Source organism: Bos indicus, chromosome 11 (genome assembly GCF_029378745.1).
Source record: "Bos indicus isolate NIAB-ARS_2022 breed Sahiwal x Tharparkar chromosome 11, NIAB-ARS_B.indTharparkar_mat_pri_1.0, whole genome shotgun sequence".
Classification (NCBI taxonomy): domain Eukaryota; kingdom Metazoa; phylum Chordata; class Mammalia; order Artiodactyla; family Bovidae; genus Bos; species Bos indicus.
Window position 1 is genome coordinate 4,472,668 of NC_091770.1, and position 25,899 is coordinate 4,498,566.

A 25,899-nucleotide genomic window follows, 5' to 3' on the forward strand; every position below is an offset into this window, starting at 1 on the left:
GTGAATAGCTTATGTTAGGAAAATCATTCACCCTACAGAGTGAGCTGCTTGCCAAGGCTGCAAGAAAAACCTCTGATGTAAGGCCTCTGCAGCAAAGCTGTGCTGTTGACCACGGTCAGTCACCACAATTACGTCTGGTGGCTGCTGATGGCGACAGTTCAGGAACTGGCTTTCATCCATGCTGCACGACCTGCGAGAGCGGCAGGTCTCCATGGAAGCACTCTGGCTTCTCGGTCATTACTCATTGGAATGAACACCTGGATCCTCCCTGACAGGTAGCCCTTTCTCCCTTGGCTGTTACTGGTAAAGAAAAATTGCATTCCTGCTGTAAAGCTACTCTCGTGCTGACCTCACGTCTACAACTGTGAATACACACCTGGGAAGGTGACGGGACCTCTATGCTCAAGTTGAGTCTTGGCTTTAAACTGACGGGAGAATGCAGCCCATTCCACTTGCTGGCACACTCGGCTTTGCTGGTAGTGACAGGCACGACACCTGACGTCAGGTGTGGAGACAGAGACGGCACAGTGCAAGATCGAGGGGCAGGTGGCATTTCCAGATCCACAGCAGCCAGAAATACTGGAAATACAGGAGATGTCATAAAATAGCTTCTTCACGCAAAGAAGGCCTCGTTACGTATTCATTGTAACTCAGAACGTCAGGCTGCTGCACGCGTCCGGCAGAGCCCTCCCGGGCGCCGGCAGCACTGACCTGCGGGCTCCTCTTCCGGGGGCCGCCTCGCCCGCTGGGCCTGCAGGAGCTCCAGGACCGACGGGGCCCTGCCCGCACCGTGGCTGGGCTGGGCCGCTGGGTGGCTGAGGCACGCGGGCGGGTTTGGATTCGCTGGAACCAACTGATTCACATGAATCCCAACCTGCAACCAGAGTGAAACAGGTTTCTAGAAAGAAAAGTTCAGTGAAAAATATTCAGCCTTTTATGTCACTTATTCCAAAACTACTTCTGCAGTAGCTGGTGAGCAGTTGAGTAGCTGGTGAGCAGTTAATTTACCTCAACCTTCAGTATCTAATTCTAACCAATTTCTTCAAAATCAGAAACTCCAGAAAAGTAGAATACTGTGCCCACTGACGTTTTCATCAATTAAGCTTTTATTTATTTTCGGCTACAGCTTGTGGGATCTTAGCTTCCCAACCACGGACCAAACCCCAGCCCAAAGCACTGAAGGTGCTGAGTCCTCCCAACTGGACTATCAGGAAATACCAATTAAGTTTTAAGACTTCAACAAAATGTAACTGGGGGGCAGTGTGCTTGCAGCCCTACTTCATCCATCATTTGGGGTGGGGTGGGAGGGGGTGTGCTGCAGGGAAGCACAGGGAAGCAGCCCCGCTCCAGGGAGCACTCATTCAATCACTCCAGTGCTCGGGGGTGTGTGTCGGGGGGAGTCTTATCACCACTACGGACACTGCAGTCCTTCCACAAAACCCACACCATGCCACTAACTACCCTTATGTGTGCACACACGACCTACAAAGGTTAATCTTTAGGAAAAGTGAGGTTTTTACATCTAGATGCCCTCTCACCATCTGTTCCAAAGGTACCTTCAAGTGCCTGGGGTAAAGTCTCCCTGCTAGGTCATCAGACCTCAGAGCAAATTTCTGACAAAAAAGGACCTCAGAGGTCAGAACATTTGCAGCCTCACAGTCCCCCCGGCCCTGTCCACTGCAGGGACCACAGCAGTGGTCCCTGACTAACGGAAAAACGCTTTAAAAATTCAAGACCATGAGTGGGTGAAACCCTGCATCGCACCATGAGCACCCTCAGATGAACCCTCAAGTAAGAAAAGCGTTACAGTTCAGGGTTTTCCCTACTTACCCCTCGCATGTCAGCTATGCCGAGCTTCATCGTGTGAAACATGTTCAGGGTTTTCCCTACTCACCCCTCGCACGTCAGCTATGCTGAGCTTCATCGCGTGAAGCATGTTCAGGGTTTTCCCTACTCATCCCTCGCACGTCAGCTATGCTGAGCTTCATCGCGTGAAGCATGTTCAGGGTTTTCCCTACTCACCCCTCGCATGTCAGCTATGCCGAGCTTCATCGCGTGAAACGTGTTCAGAGTTTTCCCTACTCACCCCTCGCATGTCAGCTATGCTGAGCTTCATCGTGTGAAACATGTTCAGCGTGGCTGTGCCAATGAGTTTTGCACTGTCTGTTGCTTGGTCAAGAGTCACGGTCCTGCAGGTGATAGAATCAACTTTTTTAAAGAACAAAAGCTGCATTCCGTATGTATTCTCTAGTCCATAAGCGGTACGGAACTGTTTAAAAGGATTAAAGTTGTAAAGAGTTATCAAAAGCTTTAAGTAACTGGGATCCTTAGTAAGGAAGGAGTGCCTTCCTTCAGTGAAGCCAATAATGTGAAATCCATTACGCGGGCAACAATGGGGAAAGGAAAATCAAGACGACTGGGACTTTCAGAGACCTGGTCAGCTAAAAATATGCTGAAAAATGTCTCATAGAAAACGTAAATATTTTAATGTATATTTAATATCAGCATCTGTGCTGCTTCTCAACCGTGAGTGTAAGCACAACGATGTCGGCTCCAACAGAGCTTTTAGGTTGCAAGACTGTCTATGCGGAGTTACAGTTCCTGCTCACAAGAGAAAGACGACTCCTGGGTTCTCCTGACACTGTTTGCAACACGTGAACACGCCCAACCTAACTGTCCTTTCCTCCCAGAGGGTCTCTTAAGTGGACACAGGATGTGTGGACAGCTCTGATAAAGGAAGGGTGGTGGCACCCTGTCTGAAACCCAGACTCGACTACACAGTTCTTACATCTAAAGACTCCTCAAGGAGGACCAGAGAATGTGCCAGCACTGATGGCGGTGGTTTAGTTGCTAAGTCGTGTGACTCTTGCAACCCCATAGCCTGCCAGGCTCCTCTGCCATGGGACTCTCCAGGCAAGAATACTGGAATGGGTTACCATTTCCCTCTCCAGGGGATCTTCCCAACACAGGGATCGAACCCAGGTCTCCTGCAATGTGCCAGCATTATTAGGTGCCAAAAACTACATCTACTCTTGATTTTTTCCATACCATGAATACATCATGTTCTTATTTTGGAAAAGTCCCTATTTCTTTAAGGAAACCCATTTGCAAAAAATTTCCACTGATAACGGTTATCTTAAGTGTATTTCACACAGATCAACAGAGAATAACTTAAAAGCAAGATTTGTAGTAGTGGACTGTGGTGGTTTAAACATGTTTATTTTCTCTCCAAAACAACACTAAAAAGGACTTGAAATTCTTTCCAAATGGCATAAACTCTTGAATACTGAAAGCAAATCAGTAAATAAGTTACCAAATGCCTGTTAAATGTGTAAAGCAAGGCACCAACTCTGAGATAAGCCAGTTTATAGTACAGAACCTCTGAAGGGCTCAGCAGTCAGAGGTGTCGGGTATGTGTGTGGGGGGTGCCTCCTTCCCTGACAGCTTCCCAGAGACGGGGATGGTGACACAGAAGCTACAGACTGGGGGGCACAGCGAGGAGGAGCAAGGCCCCTCTGCAGCACAGCGCACCCTCCCCCCAGAACCCCTCCTGAGCACCCAGAACACCAGCTGCATGGCCCGTCTTCTCGCCCACCCAGGGCTGCACATCTCATAGGAAGGGCGGCAGATACTGCCCGACCTGGTGAGTGACCAAAGACCACAGCCCCCCATCGGCTCCCCCTGGCCTGCGTGTCCTTCTAAGAGTCCGGAGGCGCCCACGTGTCAGCAGTTCACGTATAGTGAACAGCTATCAGGTAAATGCTTGAAGAAAATCTCAAGACAGCAACGGAAACTGGAATAAAAGGAGCTTAGAGAAACAGACTGACATTGGGACTATTAGAATCTTCAGGAGGCAAGAGAGAAATTCTCTCTGGGAAGGGAACTAAAATACTTAAGTTCCAAAGAATAAATTTAAAAACTCAAAATGTTAGTAGAAATGAAAAATTTAGTTATTAGAGATGAAAACTTAAAAAACATTCACTGACAAAGTACCGGGCACAAAGACAAATGAAGACCACCCCAGAGCGCTTGGGATACAGAGCTGCTTTCCTCTCAAGAGGCGGTCAGAACAGGAGCCCTGAGAAGGTGATGGCAACGGAGCCTTTCTTTATCTGCTGCTGCTGCTGAGTCGCTTCAGTCGTGTCCGACTCTGTGCGACCCCACAGACAGCAGCCCACCAGGCTCCCCCGTCCCTGGGATTCTCCAGGCAAGAACACTGGAGTGGGTTGCCATTTCCTCCTCCAATGCATGAAAGTGAAAAGTGAAAGTGAAGTCGCTCAGTCGTGTCCGACCCTCAGCGACCCCATGGACTGCAGCCTACCAGGCTCCTCCGTCCATGGGATTTTCCAGGCAAGAGTACTGGAGTGGGGTGCCATTGCCTTCTCCGTTCTTTATCTGAGGAAGGACAATTGCTAAGTTATGTTTATACTTTAGGTCAGCAAACCGGTGAGTATGAGCAGAGATGGGTTTACACCCGTGAATTCTTGCTCAAGCTCTGAGCAGATCAGGGACAAAATGGATCCACACAGAAAAAGGCCATCTCACAACTCCAACTTTTCAGCAACTCTTAAAACGAACTCCGACTGGAGTAGCAGGCTGGGCTGCCCCAAGACACAGGCCTCTAAGAAAAGAGGTCAAAACCAGTAACGGACCTGCGGATGTGCTGAAACACAGTCACACTGCAAGGGAGTTTGGGGGTAAACTCAGTGGTAAATTCACAAAACAGCAAAACCGGATGCTCAGTAACTTGAAGAGAAATGCAATCAAAAGGAAAGGAAAGGTTAGCCCAGTGGACAGTATGGGGTATGTGGATACACACGCATCCTAACAGTGGCACACTGGATGGGCCGAACCGAAACCCACCAGGTCTACCGGGGCAAACGGAACACGAGGACGGCAGCAACAGGAGGAAGCGGTAAGCCCGCTGCTACTGCAGACTCTGCTGACATTTTGGAAAACTATGGGTGTGAGTATCAAAAGGAACCACAAAAGAAGAACGGTGATCGGAACCGGGGAGAGGTGAGGGGCAAGGGGCTAGAAGCTGTTATTTGACCTTTTCAATTAATCACTTTAAAAAACACATATACAATCCAAAATAAACACATACACAAAAGAACCCCCAGAAGGAAAACTTCTTTTTCCAAAAGGGAACTGTTATGAGAAAAATTTCCCTAAGTGGTAATGAAGCCACAGATCTCAATCTCCACGTGGCTCTCTGACTTACAAAATTTGTCATTGCAGTGACAGTCTCTTAACACGTGAGGCACATGCCTGCAGGGAGTCTGAGGTCACAAAATGATCACACACTGAATTCATGCAGGCACACCAGACTCCTAACTACAACACGTCTGGGAGCTTACACTCTGTCGTCTCTTTCACATAGTCTCTATTTTATACAAACTTTCATATAAAAATCATTCTTAGTTACCACAAATCATGTAAAAACAGGCCACAGGCCGGATGTGGGCCACAGGAAGTAGTTTATCATCCCCTAAGTTAGAGGAAATACAGGATCAGTATTATAATATTTCAGAAGCTCTTACCTAAAGCTTCTCTTAGGCAGTTATAATACCCCCAAAATGTAAGGCTGAAATGAATGGCTTACAATTGATCAACATATTTATAAAGTGACACTACTCTCAGTTTACGAAGTGTAATTATCATGCATTGTCATGCCTTACATAAAGGTAAAGGCCCAGTGAAGCCCCCTGGCCTGCACGTCCTACTAAGAGTCCAGAGGCGCCCACGTGCCAGCAGTTCACGTACAAACAGTCAATAGCTATCAGGTAAATGCTCGAAGCAAAGCACGTCTTACCCAAAGGTAAAGGGCATGGTGAAATGAGCACTTTACTGCCAGCGATGCAGGCAGCTTTTGAGCTGTCCTGTGTTCACTAAAGCAGAGTCTTGTCAGAGATAAACACCTGGAAACCCATGGAGGAAACGGTTCGGTCTCTGAGAGCCACTCCAGAACAGCTGGGGGCCGGTGGTGGCGCAGGGCCCAGCAGCGACCGTGGGACTCGGGGTGAGGGCTTCAGGACACTATTCTCTGCTTACATGTGTACGTTTTTCAAAATAAAACTTTTTAAGTTAAATAGGACAAAAATGAACAAATACCAGTAACAGCAAGCAGATAAGTGCATACAAAAACGCTGAATGAATATTATTATTGAATTGCGGGGGGAAGGCGATGGCACCCAACTCCAGTCCTCTTGCCTGGTAAATCCCATGGATGGAGGAGCCTGGTAGGCTGCAGTCCATGGGGTCTCGAAGAGTCGGACATGACTGTCGGACATGACCGAGCTACTTCACTTTCACTTTTCACTTTCATGCATTGGAGAAGGAAATGGCAACCCACTCCAGTGTTCTTGCCTGGAGAATCCCAGGGACAGGGGAGCCTGGTGGGCTGCCATCTATGGGGTCACAGAGAGTCAGACACGACTGAAGTGACTTAGCAGCAGCATAGAGTATAGTTAAAATCCCAATTTTTAATGTTGTGTTGCTAACTAGATTTTTTGGAATATCTGGATTTTTCCAAAAAGGCTTAAATGAAGGCAGATTTTCTCACTGAGCTTAGACAGACTCAGCTCCTAGGTACTTCTGAATGCACCAAAATACAGAGTTCTAAGAAACTGTAACGTATTTAAAATTGAGTAGATAGCAAGAAGAAACTACTACACTGTATTTTAATTTACCTGTCAGTCAACCAGAGCTTTACAATACAGTGTCCTGTATAGTATAAATGGCATACAAAATTAGGTATTTTCATATTGGCCTTACATATGAGGCCAGACCTTAACATCAGTCTTATATTAGTGGCCCTCACATTTAAAAAAATAGGGTTTTAAAATGCTTTCTACCAATTTCCAGAGACTACTATGATTAATCTTTTCACAAGAAAGAAATCACACCTCCCTAAATGAAATAAAGTCCTCACTGCAATCATTTTCTGAGTAACTGCACTGATGCTTCCCCACGGGACCTTCCCACCAAGCCCACAAGCACCCGCTTCCTGTCCCTGCACCGAAGCCACGGCCTGCAGACCCCAAGGACAGGACAGCCTGCCCCGTCGGACACGCCGACAGGCTGGGGCGACCTGGCCCGCAGGGCCGTTCCACGGCCGGGGGCCAAGACCTGGCTCTGCACGACACCCAGGAGCGTCAGTGTCTGCAGCTCTTTGGGCACACTTTTCCTTGTTGTTTTTCTGTCATTTTCCATTCATTACAACGACCTGTAATGAAATATCAATATCTAATGTCCTTTTTATTAGTAGGCTTACCTGGTGGTGATGTCACAAATGCCATGGCCTCCATATTTGGCGGATTCTACAGGGGCTCCCGGCTTCCGTACCATGATTTTGAGAGTCAGGCGTTTACCCTTCATGCCTACAGCTTCAAGGCGCCGCTGAATTTCTTCTGAAAGACTCAGAAGAAAAGCTTCTGCTTCTTTTGGCTACAGAAAGATAAACATAGAAAATACCCATGTTATTTTCCTTTGCGCCTAATGGTTGTTCTCAAGTATATTAACCTTCCATATTTAACATGTGATGATCTACTGCACTGTCTGCTCTAGTTAAGAACATACGTTCTGCCAGCTCTGGGGACGGCAAGGGTTTTAAGGCTTCATTTCAAGTGTCAATAGTCTATGGTCTAGCTGGGGAGACAGGACTATGTGCAAATATGAAAAACAGAAGCTAAAACCTGTGAGGAGATCAGTACCTGGGAAAACCTTATTCCATAGTTGATCTCAGCTGAAATAGATTTTCTTTCCTTTTCAGTGCGAACTGGTCTGTCGTCCAAACCTCGGCAGAACCTATAAAGCATCTGACCAGTTTTGGAACCAAATTCTTTCTGGAGTTTGGCCATGGTCATATACTGCAAGTCTCCACACGTCCTAATCCCCAAAGACATCAGCTTGGATTCCATGGAACGTCCAACTCCTAGGAAAGGGACAGTTCCTTAATTCGGCATGTAAACTATTAAAAACAACTCCGTGACATGAAATGACCGCTCACGCGCAAACATCTATTTAAAGTATTCTCTCTGAAAGTTCTGAAGTGACACCACTGAAGCAGCTCACAGATTTAGAATTTTTTTTAGTGCCAATCATACTAGAAAGTTATTTCCAGACACTGCTTCTCAATTTGGACTCCACCTACAGGTGAGCCAGAACTTCTCAAATGGGTAGTAGTCAGTTAGTTTTCCAAAAAGAGTGATTTTTATTTATTATTGAGTAATCAAGTTTTCTATCTTAGGCACAAAATCAACTAAGTCACACACTGGCTTAAGCTGGTCTACAGCATGACTACATTCTAGGAGGCCCGGCAATGTGAGGGATTCTGCCATGGTTTCGGCAATCACACTTCTCAGTGGCTTCAGCCACGTTTTCTTTGAACGGGAACTAGAACCAGAAGTCATGACAGGCGCGTGCCCACATGCTCTCATACCAAACAAGGTGGCACAAGTGACGTGGGATGATGCTTCTTGAGCCAAGTGGCAGCGAGCGGAGGACAGGCAGAAGTCTTGTACAAACGAGGCCTATCTCCCTAGAAAGGCAGTGAGTTTCCTGCAGCCAGGCCGGCACCCAGCAGTCCCCTCGTCACCATCTGCAAGGTGAAGCCTCATCCAAAGGGTGCTGAACGCTTATGAACATGGTCTCCACATGACAAGATCCGTAAGTCCCTCAGCAATTCAGACTGAGGTTCTGGTCTCCTGCGGGGTCCTGGCCCACCCTCCACTACTTCTGTCTCCAGTTCTCTGAGTGGCCTTGTGGGGACAAGCAGTCCGTCCAGGTTCTGCAAGGGGAACCCCTTATAGCCGTTATGTGGACACATGGTTAGGAGGGAGGTGGACCACCTTATAAAAGGTACACAGCCACGGAAGGGGGCGAGGGGCACGTGTGACTCAAGACAACCTGCCCCCGATGGACGTCAGGTGAGAGGCGCTCAGGGCACTGCACTGCCCGTGTGCCACCTTAAAGCTCAAGTCAGAACGGAGACCAAGCGCGAACTTGGGACACTGTGCACACAAAGACCAGAGTTTTCGTGAAACCTAACCGAATGTAAGGGGAGGTTGCCATTCCCTTCTCCAGGAGATCTTCCCGACCCAGGGACTGAACCCTCGCCTCCTGCACCGCAAGCAGGGTCTTTACTGATGAGCCACCGGGGAAGCCCTAAAGAGAGAATGATCAGGCAGTAGCAGCCGGTGTGCACACGTGTGCTGAGCTGCTGCGGTCGTGCTGCCCACCAGGCTCCTCTGTCCATGAGATTCTCCAGGCAAGAACACTGGAGTTGCCATGCCCTCCTCCAGGGGATCTTCCTGACCCAGGGACTGAAGCTGCGTCTCCCATGTCTCCTGCATTGGCAGGTGGGTTCTTTACGAGTGCCACCTGGAAAATTGCTAATTTTTAACAAGATTAATAGCTGCTTCTTTGTAAGAATTCTCAGAAACTTTTACTGCCTAGTCTCCTGTACATATGTGAAACCCGTTTCCAAAGGAACAGCTCGTATTTTAGATGAGTTACCAGCTCAGGGCAGGGATAACAACTGAAAATGCTGACATTTTACATACTAAAAAGCTCTAAAGCCTGTCCAATAATAAATTTGAGGACTTTTATAAAAGTCAGTAGTGTTACATATAAAAATCTCATGGACAATTCCGGGTGGCCACAGCTGGCTACAAGCCGCTTCTGAAGCAGAGAGGGGCAGCGTGAGAAGGTGGTTTGCGGGAGGAAGTGCATCCTGGCTGCCCCGCTTCCCCGCATCTCAGCTGTCTCAGGAAATTCAAGGCTGTGCCGAAGGATTCAGCCAGGACACATAACGGCACACTTGCCCTTCAAAACGTCAAGTCCTTCCGACCATGAAGCAAACGAAGGTGAAAGGTAAACTCTATTTCTGTGTTTTAAAAAAAACCCAAACCCAACAAATAAACCTTACAAAAATGATGCAGTATGAAGACGGTGCTATGGATGGAACTGCATCCAGAATCTCAAGATTCCTGTGCTGAAATCATAATTCCCAGCATCTCAGAACATGACTAATTGGAGAAAGGTCCTTCATAAAGGAAATTACACTAACAACAGGTCATATACGCGGGCCCTAATCCAGCATCCCTGGTATCCCTATAAGAAGAGATCAGGACACAGACGCACAAAGAGAGAACACCATGTTGAGAAGACAGCCACCTACAAGCCAACAGGAGAGACCTCAGAAGAAACCCAACCTGCTGACAATTCAATTGTGGACTTCTAGTCTCCAAGATCTTGAGGGAATAAATATCTGTTGTTTAAGTCATGCAATCTGTGGTGTTTTCTTATGGCTGTTTTAGCAAACTAATAGAGATAACCAGTATCATAATCGAACTCAGATTCCACATGCACTTAAAATACACTGGTTCCTTCTTATATAAAACTGCAATAAGATGTGTTAATGTTGTATTTCACGTTTCTGGTACTAACACATTCTTCAGTTCAGTCGCTCAGCTGTGTCCGACTCTTTGCGACCCCATGAATCGCAACACGCCAGGCCTCCCTGCCTATCACCAACTCCTGGAGCTTACTCAAACTCATGTCAATCAAGTCAGTGATGCCATCCAACCCTCTCATCCTCTATCGTCCCCCTCTCTTCCCACCTTCCATCTTTCCCAGCATCAGGGTCTTTTCTAGTGAGTCAGTTCTTCCCTTCAGGTGGCCAAAGTATCAGAGTTTCAGCTTCAGCATCAGTCCTTCCAATGAATATTCAGGACTGACTTCCTTTAGGATGGACTGGTTGGATCTCCTTGCAGTTCAAGGGACTCTCAAGAGTCTTCTCCAACACGACAGTTCAAAAGGATCAATTCTTTGGCACTCTGCTTTCTTTATAATGCAACTCTCAAATCCATACATGACTACTGGAAAAACCATAGCTTTGACTACATGGACCTCTTTTGGCAAAGGAAAGTCTATGTTTTTTAATACGCTGTCTAGATTGATCATAGCTTTTCTTCCATGGAGCGATTCTTTTTTAATTTCATGGTTGCACTCACCACCTGCAGTGATTTTGGGGTCCAAAAAAACAAAGTCTCTCACTGTTTCCCTATTTATTTGCCATGAAGAGACTGGACTAGATACCATGATATTAGTTTTCTGAATGTTGAGTTTTAAGCCAACTTTTTCACTCCCCTCTTTCACTTTCATCAAGAGGCTCTTCAGTTCTTCTTCACTTTCTGCCATTAAGGGTGGTATCATCTGCAAATCTGAGGTTATTGCTATTTCTCCTAGCAATCTTGATTCCAGCTTGTGCTTCATTTAGCCTGGCATTTCTCATGATGTACTCTGCATATAAGTTAAATAAGCAGGGTGACAATATGCAGCCTTTACGTACTCCTTTCCTGATTTGGAACCAGTCTGTTGTTCCATGTCCAGTTCTAACTGTTGCTTCTTGACCTGCATACAGATTTCCCAGGAGGTAGGTCAGGTGGTCTGGAATTCCCATCTCTTTCAGAATTTTCCAGTTTGTTATGATCCACACAGTCAAAGGCTTTGGCATAGTCAATAAAGCAAAAATAGATGTTTTTCTGGCACTCTCTTGCTTTTTCAATGATCCAACAGATGTTGGCAATTTGATCTCTGGTTCCTCTGCCTTTTCTAAAACCAGCTTGAACATCTGGAAGCTCACAGTTTACGAACTGTTGAGGCCTGGCTTGGAGAATTTTGAGCATCACTTTACTAGCGGGTGAGATGAGTGCAATTGTGCAGTAATTTGAGCATTCCCTGACAATGCCTTTCCTCGGGATTGGAATGAAAACTGACCTTTTCCAGTCCTGAGGCCACTGCTGAGTTTTCCAAATTTGCTGGCATATTGAGTGCAGCACTTTCACAACATCATCTTTTAGGATTTGAAATAGCTCAACCAGAATTCCATCACCTCCACTAGCTTTGTTCGTAGTGATGCTTCCTAAGGCCCACTTAACTTCGTGTTCCAGGATGTCTGGCTCTAGGTGAGTGATCACACCATTGTGATTATCTGAGTCATGAAGATCTTTTTTGTACAGTTCTTCTGTGTATTCTTGCCACCTCTTCCTAATATCTTCTGCTTCCGTTAGGTCCATACCATTTCTGTCCTTTATTGAGCCCATCTTTGCATGAAATGTTCCCTTGCTATCTCTAATTTTCTCGAAGAGATCCCTGGTCTTTCCCGTTCTGTTGTTTTCCTCTATTTCTTTGCTTCAGGCTTTCTTACCACTTCTTGCTATTTGGAACTCTGCATTCAGTTGCTTGTATCCTTCCTTTTCTCCCTTGCTTTTCACTTCTCTTCTTTTCACAGCTGTTTGTAAGGCCTCCCCAGACAGCCATTTTGCCTGTAGTCATTTCTTTTCCCTGGGGATGGTCTTGATCCCTGCCTCCTGCACATGTCACGAACCTCTGTCCATAGTTCTTCAGGCACTCCATCAGATCTAATCCCTTGACTCTAATGTCTCTTCCACTGTATAATTGTAAGGGATTTGATTTAGGTCATACAAACATGGTCTGGTGGTTGTCCCTACTTTCTTCAATTTAAGTCTGAATCTGGCAATAAGGAGTTCATGATCTGACCCACAGTCAGCTCCTGGTCTTGTTTTTGTTGACTGTACAGAGCTTCTCCATCTTTGGCTGCAAAGAATATAATCAATCTGATTTCAGTATTGACCATCTGGTGATGTTCATGTGTAGAGTCTTCTCTTGTGTTGTTGGGAAGAGTGTGTTTGCTATGACCACTGAGTTCTCTTGGCAAAACTCTATTTGCCTTTGCCCTGCTTCGTTTTATATACTCCAAGGCCAAATTTGCCTGTTACTCTAGGTATTTCTTGACTTCTTACTTTTGCATTCCAGTTCCCTATAATGAAAAGGACGTCTTTTTTGGGTGTTAGTTCTATAAAGTCTGGTAGGTCTTCACAGAACCGTTCAACTTCAGCTTCTTCAGCACTACTGGTTGGGGCATAGACTTGGATTACTGTGATATTGAATGGTTTGCCTTGGAAACAAACAGAAATCATTCTGTCGTTTTTGAGATCGCACGCAAGTACTGCATTTTGGACTCTTCTGTTGACTATGATGGTACTTCGTTTCTTCTAAGAGATTCTTGCCCATAGTAGTAGATATAATGGTCATCTGAGTTAAATTCACCCATTCCAGTCCATTTTAGTTCGCTGATTCCTAAATGTTGATGTTCACTCCTGTCATCTCCTGTTTGACCACTTCCAATTTGCCTTGATTCATGGACCTGACGTTCCAGGTTCCTATGCAGTGATGCTCTTGACAGCACCGGACTTCACTCCCATCACCAGTCACACCCACAACAGGGTGTCGTTTTTGCTTTGGCTCCGTCTCTTCATTCTTTCTGGAGTTATTTCTCCACTGGTCTCCAGTAGCATATTGAGCACCTACTGACCTGGGGAGTTCATCTTTCAGTGTCCTACTTTTTGCCTTGTTGTACTGTTTATGGGGTTCTCGAGGCAAGAATACTGAAGTGGTTTGCCATTCCCTCCTCCGGTGGACCATGTTTTGTCAGACCTCTCCACCATGACCCATCTGTCTTGGGTGGCCCCACAGGGCATGGCTTATAGTTTCATTAAGCACATTCTTAGATTTATTTACTAGGGAGTCAAGTGGCTTTAGAACTAACCCATCATAAAATGGTATTTGGGTCCTTTAATAACTTTGGCCTATAACAGATACTTCTTAGGCTTAAGAACATGGATTCAAAAATACCACTGAACCTTTTAACAAACTTTCCCTAAAAATATACTGTCTTGAATGTTCCCACCACAAATACACAGGAGTTTTGTGAAGCTAACACAAGCTGCTTTACAAAAAGTGGACAGGATTATCTGAAATGGTATCATGGATTACTATAAGCTTCAGAGAAATTTCTTTTTAAAATTTATTTTTTAATTGAAGGATAATTGCTTTACAGAAAGAACTTTCTTAGAAAGAGGTATCACCATAGAAAGCATGTCTAAATATTTAATAAAAGTGAAGTGAATTCCCTACACACAAAATTTACACCTGTTCAAGGGCCTCAAAGGGCAACGATTTTCCCTTTATAGCTGGTTACACTTGATGATTTTTCCACAGAGAAAGAGCTCTACATGCTAGGGTAGCCAGCCACAGAAGAGCATAATAACTAGCCGTGCTGCCCAGTGGGGAGAAAGGTATGCCCTTCTAGACATTTCACTCCTGAGTTAACAGAACTTAATACTTCGTTTTAGGTTTTCTTCTTCCTGATATGGTTCAAATATTTTCTACTTTTAAAACTACTTGCTTACTAAACTCAGAAACATATTGCTAGCTTGGCAGGACAATTTTGTAAACAGGGGAATCAACTGTCAAAACTTTATCTTGGGCCTATATGTACACTAACTATTTCAGTTCTGATTTATTTAAAGGATCAAAAGTCAGTTTCATCATATTCTCTTAAATATGACTTCTTAGAATTCCTTGACCTTGGTACTTTAGAAATACTTAAATACTTGAAGTAAAACACACGAGAGGCAAAACTACTATATTAAGGTTCTGATAAATCAACTGAAGGGGTATTTACTGTGGTGTTGTGAATTTTGTTTACCATGGCACACAATAAAGATTAAAAAAATTTAAATCATGTTTTGGAAAAGAGAGATACATTATACGTCTATACAAAGCACCGATGAATATTTACAACAAATAAAAGTTAAAAAGAGATGCTTTATATTTACCTGGTAGGTTAGTAACTAGCTGACCTCTGATAAAATCATCTACTTCTTCTGGTTTTAAGTGGTATTGGCCATCTGGTTTTGCTTTTCTAGTTGCCATTCTAGCCAGTAGAATATTAGAACCTATAAAAAAATTTTTTTTTAAAAAAAGAAAAGTCATTTAAGAAATAGTCACAATTATTTTCAAAATTTCCTAACAAAGACATCTACAGATAGGTTATCTATCAAATTTCTGAAAAGAATGAAAATAATCTGCCACTGTGCTGAGTTGCTAAGTCATGTCTGACTCTTTTGCAACCCTATGGACGGTAGCCCTCCAGGCTCCTCTATCCGTAGGATTTTCCAGGCAAGAATAGTGGAGTGGGTTGCCATTTCCTTCTCCAGGAGTATCTTTCCCAACCCAGGGATCAAAGCCACATATCCTGTACATGTCTCCTGCATTCCAGGGAAGCTCCAATATTTAAAATATTTACTTGTCTGTGCCGGGTCTTAGATGTAGCATGGGGGTCTTTAGTTGTAGCACATGGGATAGTTTCCTGACCAGGGACAGAACCCCGGCCCTCTGCATTGGGAGCACAGGGTCTTAGCCCCTAGACCACCGGGAAGTGGTCATTTTAAGCACAATACAAAAACTGGCAGAATTCTGTTAAGTATTACCCATTATAACCACCATGGTTCCTGGACAGAGGCTTCCTTTTGTTCCCAAATGTGTGACGTTTCAGCATCTCCCACCCAGGTAAAGGAGCAGAGAAAACAATCCTGATCAAAGACTAGAGGTCCACAGGCAGGCAATCATCAGCAATCAGCTCATTTTACCAAACAATCTTTGTGTTTCTGGCCATACCGTGCAGCTTGCAGGATCTTAGTTCCCCAACCAGGGACTGAACTGGGCCCACGGCAGTGAACGTTCAGAGCGCTAACCACTGGACAGCCAGGGAAGTCCCTCATTTTACCAACCAGTGGATCCACACTAGGGAGAAATAAGGCCAAAGCAATGCCACTGGACTGCGGGGAGCCCCCAAAACCAGATGTCTCACTCTATGATCAGAATGTGGGCGCAGAACTGCAGGTATGAGTGTCTTAGAAAAGAAGGCAGACAGACAGGGAGGTCCAAGGTGTGTCAGTGGACACAGACATTAACGCGGAGCAGGGAAGGCTACCGGGGCCAGAGAAGGCGTCGGGCAGCTGAGAAACATCTCAGTGTGGGGTCAGATGAACTTCCGTGTAAATAACAAAATCTCCACAAACTACAAAAGGCTTCTATAAAGGACATGTCTTAGTTTTATGGGAAACTCATTTAAAAACAATGTGTTTTCCTAGGGTAAATGTAAAAATATTTAAGAAGAGGAAAAGTCACAAAGGCACACCCAAATGATAAAAGTGGTGAGCTGTGAAGAAAAAGAGGGCTGAGAAGTAGACACGTCATTTGGGACTTTTGTCTTAATTATGTGCTTGAACTTAAAAGAACATATTCGTACCATCCCACTTGTACATTTAAAATAAATACAATTAAAAACGAAAACTAACCCTGTGCCTAATGACAGCGGACTCCAGGAGGCAAGCCCTAAACGAATGCTGACGGGGTCTGCAGGCCACACCCAGGAGCCCAAGGGCAGGCCTGCTGGGGAGGGATGCTGCTGGGGAGGGATGCTGTTAACCTGCTTTGCATTGGGTGGGCCAAAAAGTCTCTTCAGGTTTTCCTGTTACATCTTACGGAAAAACCCAAACAAACTTTCTGGCCAACCAGTATTTTCTGGGGCTCATGATGTTCTGACTTCTTAAAAGCCCCGCCTGACAGGGAGCACTTGCCTTCCCAGGGCTGGTTCACTCCTGAAGACAGCAAGCAGCTTCCGGTTCCTGGGAGCCCGCCTCACACTCCTCGCCAGAAGCCCAACCTCCTAGCCACACTCACACACACCACTCACACACACCGCAGCAGAGGCTCCAGCTGAGGAGCCCGTTCCCTCCCACTTCAGCCTCCAGATCTAGACCTGGTGCTCTCTCAGGTCACCCTGCGAGGGCCACACAAGCAATCAAGATCTTCAGTTAGCAGAGGCACCGTGTGTGCTCAGAGAGGAGGAGGCATGCAGGGAGGCCGAGGGCGACACGGGGGACTCCAGAGCACACCGTGGGAGAGCCCAGGAGGAGCACAGATGACGGGGCGGGCACATGGCAACACTGCTGACTTCTGCAGACAGTGAAGACAGGGTTGGCTGAGGGCCCCAGGGAGCGTCAGAGAGGAATGGAGTTCCTGCAAGACTCAGCAACGCGGAACTCCAAACCCAGCCCCACTGCACGGCTATAAACACAGCCTCTGTTCACATGAGAACAATAACAGTGTTGACAAATACTGAATTCTGTTCTTCCCATTTTTGAGGGAAAAGAAATATTCCAACTTGTGTACTCTAAAGATGTTATTAACCACTTACTAACACTTCCAACAGTTTGATCTCAGGCTTCGCCTATGAGCCACACTAAGTACCGTCTCAGAAGTGGAGGCCTAAACAGGAAAGTGATAAAAACAAAACCTAAAAACTAAAGTTAACTGGGGCCCAGTGCTCCTAGAGCGAGGCTCCGACCACAACGAGCAGTGCGAGAGGCGCCAGCTACTGACCGATCCCCACAGAGGCAGCACATTTGGTCTGGTCCTTAATTTCCATGCGGACAGCATTCGCAAACTCGTCAGGCGTGAGTCTGGTCTCGGCGAGGATCTCGGTGATGTCTACTAGGGCTTCATCACAGCTGACGGCTTCGATGTCGTGTGTGTAGCTGCCAACACAGAGCAGAGGCGCCAAGGCGCAGCCACGCTTAACACATGCCCGGCCACACAGGCTTCCCACGGCCGCCTTCTCCAGCATTCCCTTATGAGACTTAAGATGCTGAAAGTGTTAGCATTTTAACTGAACTGGCTCAAGTCACTTAACCTCTAACTGCAAAGTTCATCAGTATTTTTTTCCATATTAACTACCAAAAATACAACAGAAATGATCATTTCAATTCCTCTACCCTGAGAACACCTCCATAAACCTTTGAATATATGGAAAGTATTGAGTCAATTAGAACTGTCACAACATTTAATTTTAAACATATTCAAACATGTTTTACCAGAATCCCTGAGGAAGAGAAAAACCACACAAATCAAGCAACTGATTGTCTCCTGAACACAAATGCCCAGGATAGAGCAGGATATGATGGCCAGTCAGCCACGTGCCCGTCTAGAAGGACACCACTGACATTCTCTTCAGATGGAAACACTGCGGGCTTTGGTTTTGGTTGTTGCTGTTCTTGGTCAGGATCTACGTACACAGAGCACTGTTTCGGTTCATCAGAGGAAAGGAAAAGGAAGAGAAAAGCTGTTGTGTGGCTCTGATGTTCATTAAATACGTGGACCACAGGCCAGCAGAGGCCTCAGGACGAGAAACAGATCTTCAATAATCCACCTGGTGAAGTACCAGGGGGCCAGCCCTCACCTCTCACCACAACTCACTGCAGGTTGTGAATCAGACTAATTACTATCCACAATCATTTAAGAGATGAGTGGTCTGTCTTGGATTAACTCCAGGGAGCAATCTGTCAGAGCAGAGGGTGTCCTGAAACGAAAGCTGCCCTGAGGAGGGATGTCCAAAGGGCGCAGGAGAATAACGGAATCTTTGGCTCAAAGAACAGCCACGTGGCCACTGAAAACGTCTCCACCAACCCAAACCACACGACAGTGTGCGCGACGTCCCCACCCTGCGGTTCAGCCTGTGGGCTGCTCCGGCTCCGTAACCACAGGCGGCAGCACCAGCTCAGACCTGCCTGCAGTCCTTGTGGGCCGCTGCGCCTGACCACAGCTCTGGCGGGGACCCAACAAGCACAGGCTCCACCTGCTAACAGGACGGCCAGCCCCGTGTTTGGGGTCTTAGGACAGCTGCGTGAGAACTGGCTACCCCCAGCCCTAAGTCCACACACCGATGGCAGAGAGCTTCCCTGGCCCTCTGAGGTTCGCGCTCCGTTAAAGGCAGCCCCCCAAAGGCGGGGCCCCTCTCCTGCAGGACTTGCGGCATCGACAGTTGTCTGCACGTGGTAGATGCTCCATAAACAGGAGAGGGAACAGTGACGAGAGAGGCGAGCCATCTCCCTCAGAACAGCAGCACAGCCCAAGGGCTGACCGGTGTCCACCCACACCTCGCCGGCGGCTGTGCCCACTGCCCTTGACAGAGCTCAGCGGCTGGGACAATGACCTTACCTGGCCTTTTAGAGAGAAAATATGCTAACTTTAGAGCATATGGGGCCTGCCATATACTTATTTAAAAGTTTGAGTTTTGAATTAACATTAAATATATGTATACTGTAAATATTCAAAAAACAAAATCTCCTCCTCTCAAGCCATCTAATCACCTATCTGGAGACTACGGCCGACCCTTGAACAACAGTGGTATGAACCTTGAGGGGTGGCTCATACGTGGGTTTTTCAGTAGTGAATACAAAAAGCGCTACGTGATCATCAGCACGGAGACGCCATGGGTACAGACAGCTGGCTGTGGGCCACACACGATTCTGCGCCTTGTGGAGGACAGCACCCACTGCCCCCAGGTCGTTCAAGGGCCAGCTGTATCGCCAAACATTTTTATAAAAGCTAACATTTGGCACACCTAATGATTTCAGAGGACAAACGGTTTGAAAGAGCCTCTACCTGTGAATCTATAGTTTTTTTTAATTTTATTTTTAAACTTTACATAATTGTATTAGTTTTGCCAAATATCAAAATGAATCCATCATAGGTATACATGTGCTCCCCATCCTGAACCCTCCTCCCTCCTCCCTCCCCATACCATCCCTCTGGGTCGTCCCAGTGCACTAGCCCCAAGCATCCAGTATCGTGCATTGAACCTGGACTGGCATCTCGTTTCATACATGATATTTTACATGTTTTAATTTTCAACAAAACTATAACTCATATTTAATAAAAGAGAATAACCAGGTTAAAAACTCCCATCTTTCATCTGTCTGGTTCCATGAAGGGAAAACTGGAACCACTGAGCAAGAATCATGTGGACAGAAGATCAGACCCCCAGCAGCACCGGCGAGCAGCTCAGGTCCAGCCCCACAGAAGTGTCCCGAGGCCTGAGCCTCGCCCTGGAGGTACTTATGGAAGGAGGGGGCCGGGTGCCAGGGGGCGGAGGGGTGGGTTTCCAACAGGCCTGAGCCTCGCCCTGGAGGTGCTTACAGAAGGAGGGGGCCGGGTGCCAGGGGGCGGAGGAGGGGGTTTCCAACAGGCCTGAGCCTCGCCCTGGAGGTGCTTACGGAAGGAGGGGGCCGGGTGCCAGGGGGCGGAGGGGTGGGTTTCCAACAGGCCTGAGGCAGCTGGGGGTCCCCCCTCAGTATCAGGTACGAGGAGTCAAGGGACGGGAGACTGAGTATGGTGCACATACCTGGCCAGCGTCTCGTACATCGTTTGTGCAACCTCTTTATACGCGTGGAAATCATAAGGGACCGCCTGGAGATTGGGACAGAGCTGTTTGGCATACCCGAAATACATTCCATTCCTAATGCCAACTTGTCTAGAGAGACAACAGAATACAGGGGAGGTTAGACCTGCAATGTTTAAAAGCCAAATCAAGTGTCAAATATTGCTATCTCCCCAAGCCATCGACACACGAGTGTCATTTAACTCCCCTCTCAGGAGAGGTAAAAACCAGGCAGTGAGAAAGCTTACAGGTTTGTTTCCCCACAAAGGAGAATCCCACAACTGTCAGATAAGTGTAAGTGACACAACAGACATGCCCAATATGTTATTCAAAGACATCTCCCGGGCCTCGTACCTCTGACCCCTCTGCAGATGCCAGAGCATCCCCTGCCAGCAACATCACAACCACCCCAGAGCAGGACCATGCTGTGGAGGTCTGCTGACCCAAACGAGGGCCTGGCTCAGCCACAGTTCATCCCCCAAAGACAGAGAACCACACAGAACAGTGAGCGCTGCGCGAGAGACAGACAGGGTGTACTCATCCTGTCACCACCCAGCTCCCCCTCGACCGACTCCAAGCGCCTGCATGAGTTCCACGGTGGCCGAGACGCCAACAGCGGTGGCCACGGCGGGACGTCACTCTGGCAGGAGCCAGGGCTCCACAACTTTGAGGGACCTGATTGAAAACGGTACATCTCAAATCTCCTACATGTCTCTGTGCCCCACATCGCCTTTGTTATTTAGAGCATTCAGCACAAAACTGTAATTATGGGATTACGCACAATGAGTAAAATTCCATGTTACTACTCTGCAATGAATCAAGAAGAAAATCTTCCAGTAAAAACACAAGCAGACAACAATAAGCAGTGTTTCCCAAGATTACATACTTCTAGATAAATGTATCACATGGTTACTTCACGTTTGCACTCAGTAAACATGTACTCACTCAGTACTCAGTACTTAGTACGGAGGTGTCCCTGTTTTTAAGAAACACAGTCTTCAATATAGAGAGGCCTGCGGCTCCCTGACCATCCCAGACCACCACTGAGCACCAAGGAGGAAAAGAATCCTCCACGCTACTGAGATGAAATGGTACACTTTTTTAATGTATATAAAACAGTAATGGATGATCAGACTGCAAAGCCCAGAGTAGATGAGAAACATCTAATAGGAGGGAAAAATGACAGGAAAGGAAGAGATGACTAACAAATCACAGTAAAGAAAACAATGCTCTCACTCGTTTAACAAAAATCAATGTCTCAGGCACCACTGTGAAGTGGTGGGCAGAAGACAGGGAACAAAGCGGACCCCATGGCATCCACCAGGATGACCCGCACAGGCCGGGGGGACGGGCTCGAGCCCACGGGCCTTACTGTGAGGCAGGGGGTGCGTGCATCATGGTTTACAAGGCTACGTAGAAGTACACAAATAGTTTAAAACATGATATGCAGGTTCAACATGTAAAAGCTAAACTTATAAATTAAAGGAATGTGTTACATAATTCCTATAAGTACTATATTCTTATATTTACAGTACTTTCATTTTCAAATTTTTCACCTACACAAAAAATTTCACAGGCATATTACTTAGAAAAATATAATACATCAACTTACGTACTCAGGCGTACCGATATCCCAGAAAGAAGTGCTTGGGGATCACTAGACACTGTAAGGAAGTTACGAACAAAAAAGGAAACACCTAAGAGGCCTGCCACGACTCAGGGAAGTAAAACACTCCTAGTCGGTGGTTGGGAAAGGAGGCTCGCGACATATAAAACAAATGAGCAGGACTTCCCTGACGGTCCAGTGGCAAGGATTCAGCACTCTAACTGCCGAGGGCCAGGGTTCAACCCCTGGTTGGGGAACTAAGATCCCACAAGCCATGCAGCATGGTCAAAAAATAATAACAAACAGGTAAAGACAATTACAAAACAGTCTGTGGTGACTTCACTACAATGACGTCTGTGCCCGTCAAAGTGACACGGCAAGCAGGGTCAGCCTCCAGGACCGCGCAGGTGCTCGAGGCCAGGCCCACAGGGAGAGCGGCGCACGCCTTCCTCTCTGCGCTGCGGGCTCACACAAGCGTCCTTGGTGCTGCAGTTGCTATTGCTAAGTCACTTCAGTCGTGTCCGACTCTGTGCGACCCCATAGACGGCAGCCCACCAGGCTTTCCCGTCCCTGGGAGTCTCCAGGCAAGAACACTGGAGTGGGTTGCCATTTCCTTCTCCAATGCATGAAAGTGAAAAGTGAAAGTGAAGTCGCTCAGTCGTGTCCGACCCTCAGCGACCCCATGGACTGCAGCCCACCAGGCTCCTCCGCCCATGGGATTTTCCAGGCAAGAGTACTGGAGTGGGGTTCCGTTGCCTTCTCCGGTGCTGCAGTAGACAACGTTAAAACCCCAACCATCAAATCACTGTCACTGCCAATTCAACATTCTGACGGACAGCCACATCACAGATTCAGGATTGTAAAGGGTGAAAACGGAGGTTCAGAAATTATTTGCTCCTTAAAATCGATAATTGTAGGATATTTGTATGTCACTATCTATCCATCCACATATCTGCCTTCTAACTTAGTTGTGGATAAAGCTATTACTAGTTCTCTATGGTGGTTTAGTCACTTAGTCGTGTCCAACTCTTGAGACCCCATGGACTACAGCCTGCCAGGTTCTCTATGGTAAATGTCAGTAAAGATAACAGGCATGCAAATCCTGACTTGTGGAATTAGACTCTACCTTCCTGTGGCTTCTACGGTCATGTTCCATACTTAGCTGACCCCATTATTACAAAGTCCACGTCTACTGAAAACTCTCCAGGCCCTAAAACTGGGATGACCATCCCTATAACCTAGTCTCCAGTCCAAGCCCAGAAACGTTTCTCTGATGCAACTACGCATATATTAAAAAAAAAAATCTCACTGAAGGAAAATTTAACTGTTAGATAGCCTTTAAAAAATAGGGTATCCAAGAGACCCTCATTAGGAGCACCCTAGAAAATGAAAAATTATAATCAAAGGACACAAACCCAATCGTTGGAGGTTTCATGTTTTTCTTTCCCCCCAACTTACACTCAAATTCGTTTTCACCACTTTCTGCATCTCCTTAAAAGAAACATTTGCCATCTAAGTGACACTTAAATGGCTTGCTGCACAGCATTTGGCCCTCATATATCATCACTCCAATTATTCTCAACATATTCAGCTTGACAATCGCCACCTGTGGTACAATGCAAATGCCCTATCCAAACACCAACAGAGGCCTGGAGTCCAAACCTCAGGAGCTGGCAACACTCCGAACTCTGGGGCGACCTTGGCAGTCATTCCCCAACCAGCATCCAGCAGGGAACGCAGGGAATGGGGGAAGACCCTACAGAGGCAGCACAGGAAGGCGGCTTCCACGTCACCAACAGCCAAGCCCAAAGACTGGGCAAGCATCCCTCACAGCTTCGAGATGCAGAACGCGACGCCCGGTCGCCAGAAGCATGCCGTCTGTCACCACCCCGAAACTCAGCAGGGGGAGGAGACTAGCCCACTGCACACGGCACAGAATCAGCTCTAAACTTCCTGCACTAATGAAAACACAGTAATCCACAGTGCATTCAGATCTAATTATCTTTTTCATTAAAGAAAGTTTTAATTCCTTGGCGACATTATCAATGAACAATGAAGAAGATTAAAACATAACTCTGTCACTGAGAAAAGCAAAGTCAGTCTGGGAGTAAAAGCTTGACATGTCATAAAGGATTTGAATATAATCCTTTTTTCTTAAATATCCTTTTAATAAAATAACTGGCAAGATTTTAAGCAAACTATTCTGGTTAGAAGATGATGTGTCAAGATCCTTTTTTGATCAGATGAGACTTGCTTGAGTAACTCCAACTTTAAATCAAGAAAACTGTTATATATATCAAGTTGTTGTTGTATACTGTTAATGTGACATGTCAATTATATCTCATTGTTTAAAAAGTATGAATGACAAAACCATTAAGACACTACCAAACAAAAAAAGGACTAAAACCGTATCCGATGTGACTTCAGCCGCTTCTGTAATCAGTGAACGCTTCCACACTTGCCAATGACGTGGAGACAAAAGCTTTGTTGCTGCTGTTCAGTCGCTCAGTCGTGTCTGCCTGGTCATGACCCCGTGAACTGCGACTCACAGGCTTCCCTGTCCCTCAGCATCTCCTGAGTTTGCCCAAGTCTGTGCCCACTGGATCAGTGACGCCATCCAGCCACCTCACCCTCTGCCACCCTTTTCCTGTCTTCAGCCCTTCTTTCCCAGCCTGAGGGTCTTTTCCAATGATTCACCTGTTCCCATCAGGTGGCCAAAGCACGGGAGCTTCAGCGTCACCATCAGTCTTTCCAAAGAGTATTTTGGATTGATTTCCTTTAAGATTGACTAGTTTCTCTCTGTGCAGTCAAGGGACTCTCAAGAGTCTTCTCCAACACCACAGTTGGAAAGCATCGATTCTTTGGCACTCTGCCTTCTTTATCGTCTAGCTCTCACATCCATACACATCTAGTGGAAAGACCACAGCCTTAACTATGCGAGGCTGTGTCAGCAAAGTGATGTCTTTGCTTTTTAACACACAGTCTAAATGCTTGCTGTGTTATAAAGTGTCTGTGTTCAGGTAACAAGGAAGAAAAAAATAATGAATGCTCTTTTAATTAATCACTTAATCATTAATCATTACTCCATTTTTACAACCTGAATAATCGATTTCTAAAAACATTTTTCTAAACTATGAGGAACATGTGATATGTATCTGTTTCCTCTGGAACTGACACAGCTGGCTGTAATCAGGGTTCATGCTGGCAGGCCGGAAGCACCGCAGCTTGTAAGTGAGCAGACGACCAGGCGTGCCAGGGCAGAACTGCTGAGCTGTGACCTAACAGGCAATCAAGTTTTAACATAACTTAAAAAAATACTGAGTACCAGGTTTAAATAACAAGGGATTTTTCCTGGCAGAAAGAAATAACGATCAGAGCAGATGACCCTAAGGCCCTCTTCCACCCAAAAATATCTAATTCTTTAATCTTATGCTTCGAAAGACGACGACTGAAAAATGACAATGTCCAGCTTCTTTTGGTTTTCATCACAGAACCTACTGCTTCAGCAGGTCACTGAAGTATTTATTTAAAGTTACCAAGCATTTGTGAAGGCAAAAAAAAAAAGGAAATGGAAGGGATTAATGTTAGAAAGACTTCTTTCCATACTTGTTACATTTAAGTCACAGGCTTGACTAACCCATCTAAATCCACTTCAAAAGATTATATAAGAAATGAAGTAAATTAATTATTCATTCAGCATTACAACATCTTTAATGCCTACATACCTGGCTTCATAACTACAAGATGCGATTTCAGCCTTTGACAAAACAGAATCAATTCCATTTATCTGTGCGGAATCTTGACTCTCCCACGTTGATGGATCTGGTATTTCTGCTTCAAAAATAAAATTGAATGATTTTATGTTAAAAACTGATTTTCCTTAACTTTCATTCAAGAAGTTTGTTTACCATTCATTTCATATACAAACGTTCAAGTTTATTTGGAATAAACTGACATTTACCCCCTAATTATTTAACAAAAGAAAATCTAAAACTCTAAAATAGCTTACTTCCAGTATATCCTTTACCAGCAATCAAGAACTTATCACAATACATACAGTTCTATCTTAATAACAGTTTGAAGAGACATATACCAAAGGATAAATATAAACCATCCCTTTAGGTCTCTGGAGATGCAC

General features: G+C 45.9%; 1 protein-coding gene across 6 annotated transcripts in view; it reads right to left on the reverse strand.

The window, feature by feature from the left end:
* REV1 (REV1 DNA directed polymerase) overlaps positions 1-25,899 on the reverse strand; it is an 83,148-nt gene that overhangs the window by 3,890 nt on the left and 53,359 nt on the right. For 3 of the 6 annotated variants that reach the window (XM_070798295.1, XM_070798291.1, XM_070798296.1), the window contains exons 9-17: positions 25,487-25,595; positions 20,120-20,248; positions 17,320-17,474; positions 14,709-14,828; positions 7,716-7,936; positions 7,277-7,449; positions 2,087-2,189; positions 712-898; positions 377-579 (exon numbers count right to left, since the gene is read on the reverse strand). In XM_070798295.1, coding sequence (XP_070654396.1) covers positions 377-579; positions 712-898; positions 2,087-2,189; positions 7,277-7,449; positions 7,716-7,936; positions 14,709-14,828; positions 17,320-17,474; positions 20,120-20,248; positions 25,487-25,595 — 1,400 coding nt within the window. The remainder of the gene's footprint in view (positions 1-376; positions 580-711; positions 899-2,086; positions 2,190-7,276; positions 7,450-7,715; positions 7,937-14,708; positions 14,829-17,319; positions 17,475-20,119; positions 20,249-25,486; positions 25,596-25,899) is intronic. The other 3 variants (XM_070798294.1, XM_070798292.1, XM_070798293.1) reach the window with 3 other exon arrangements.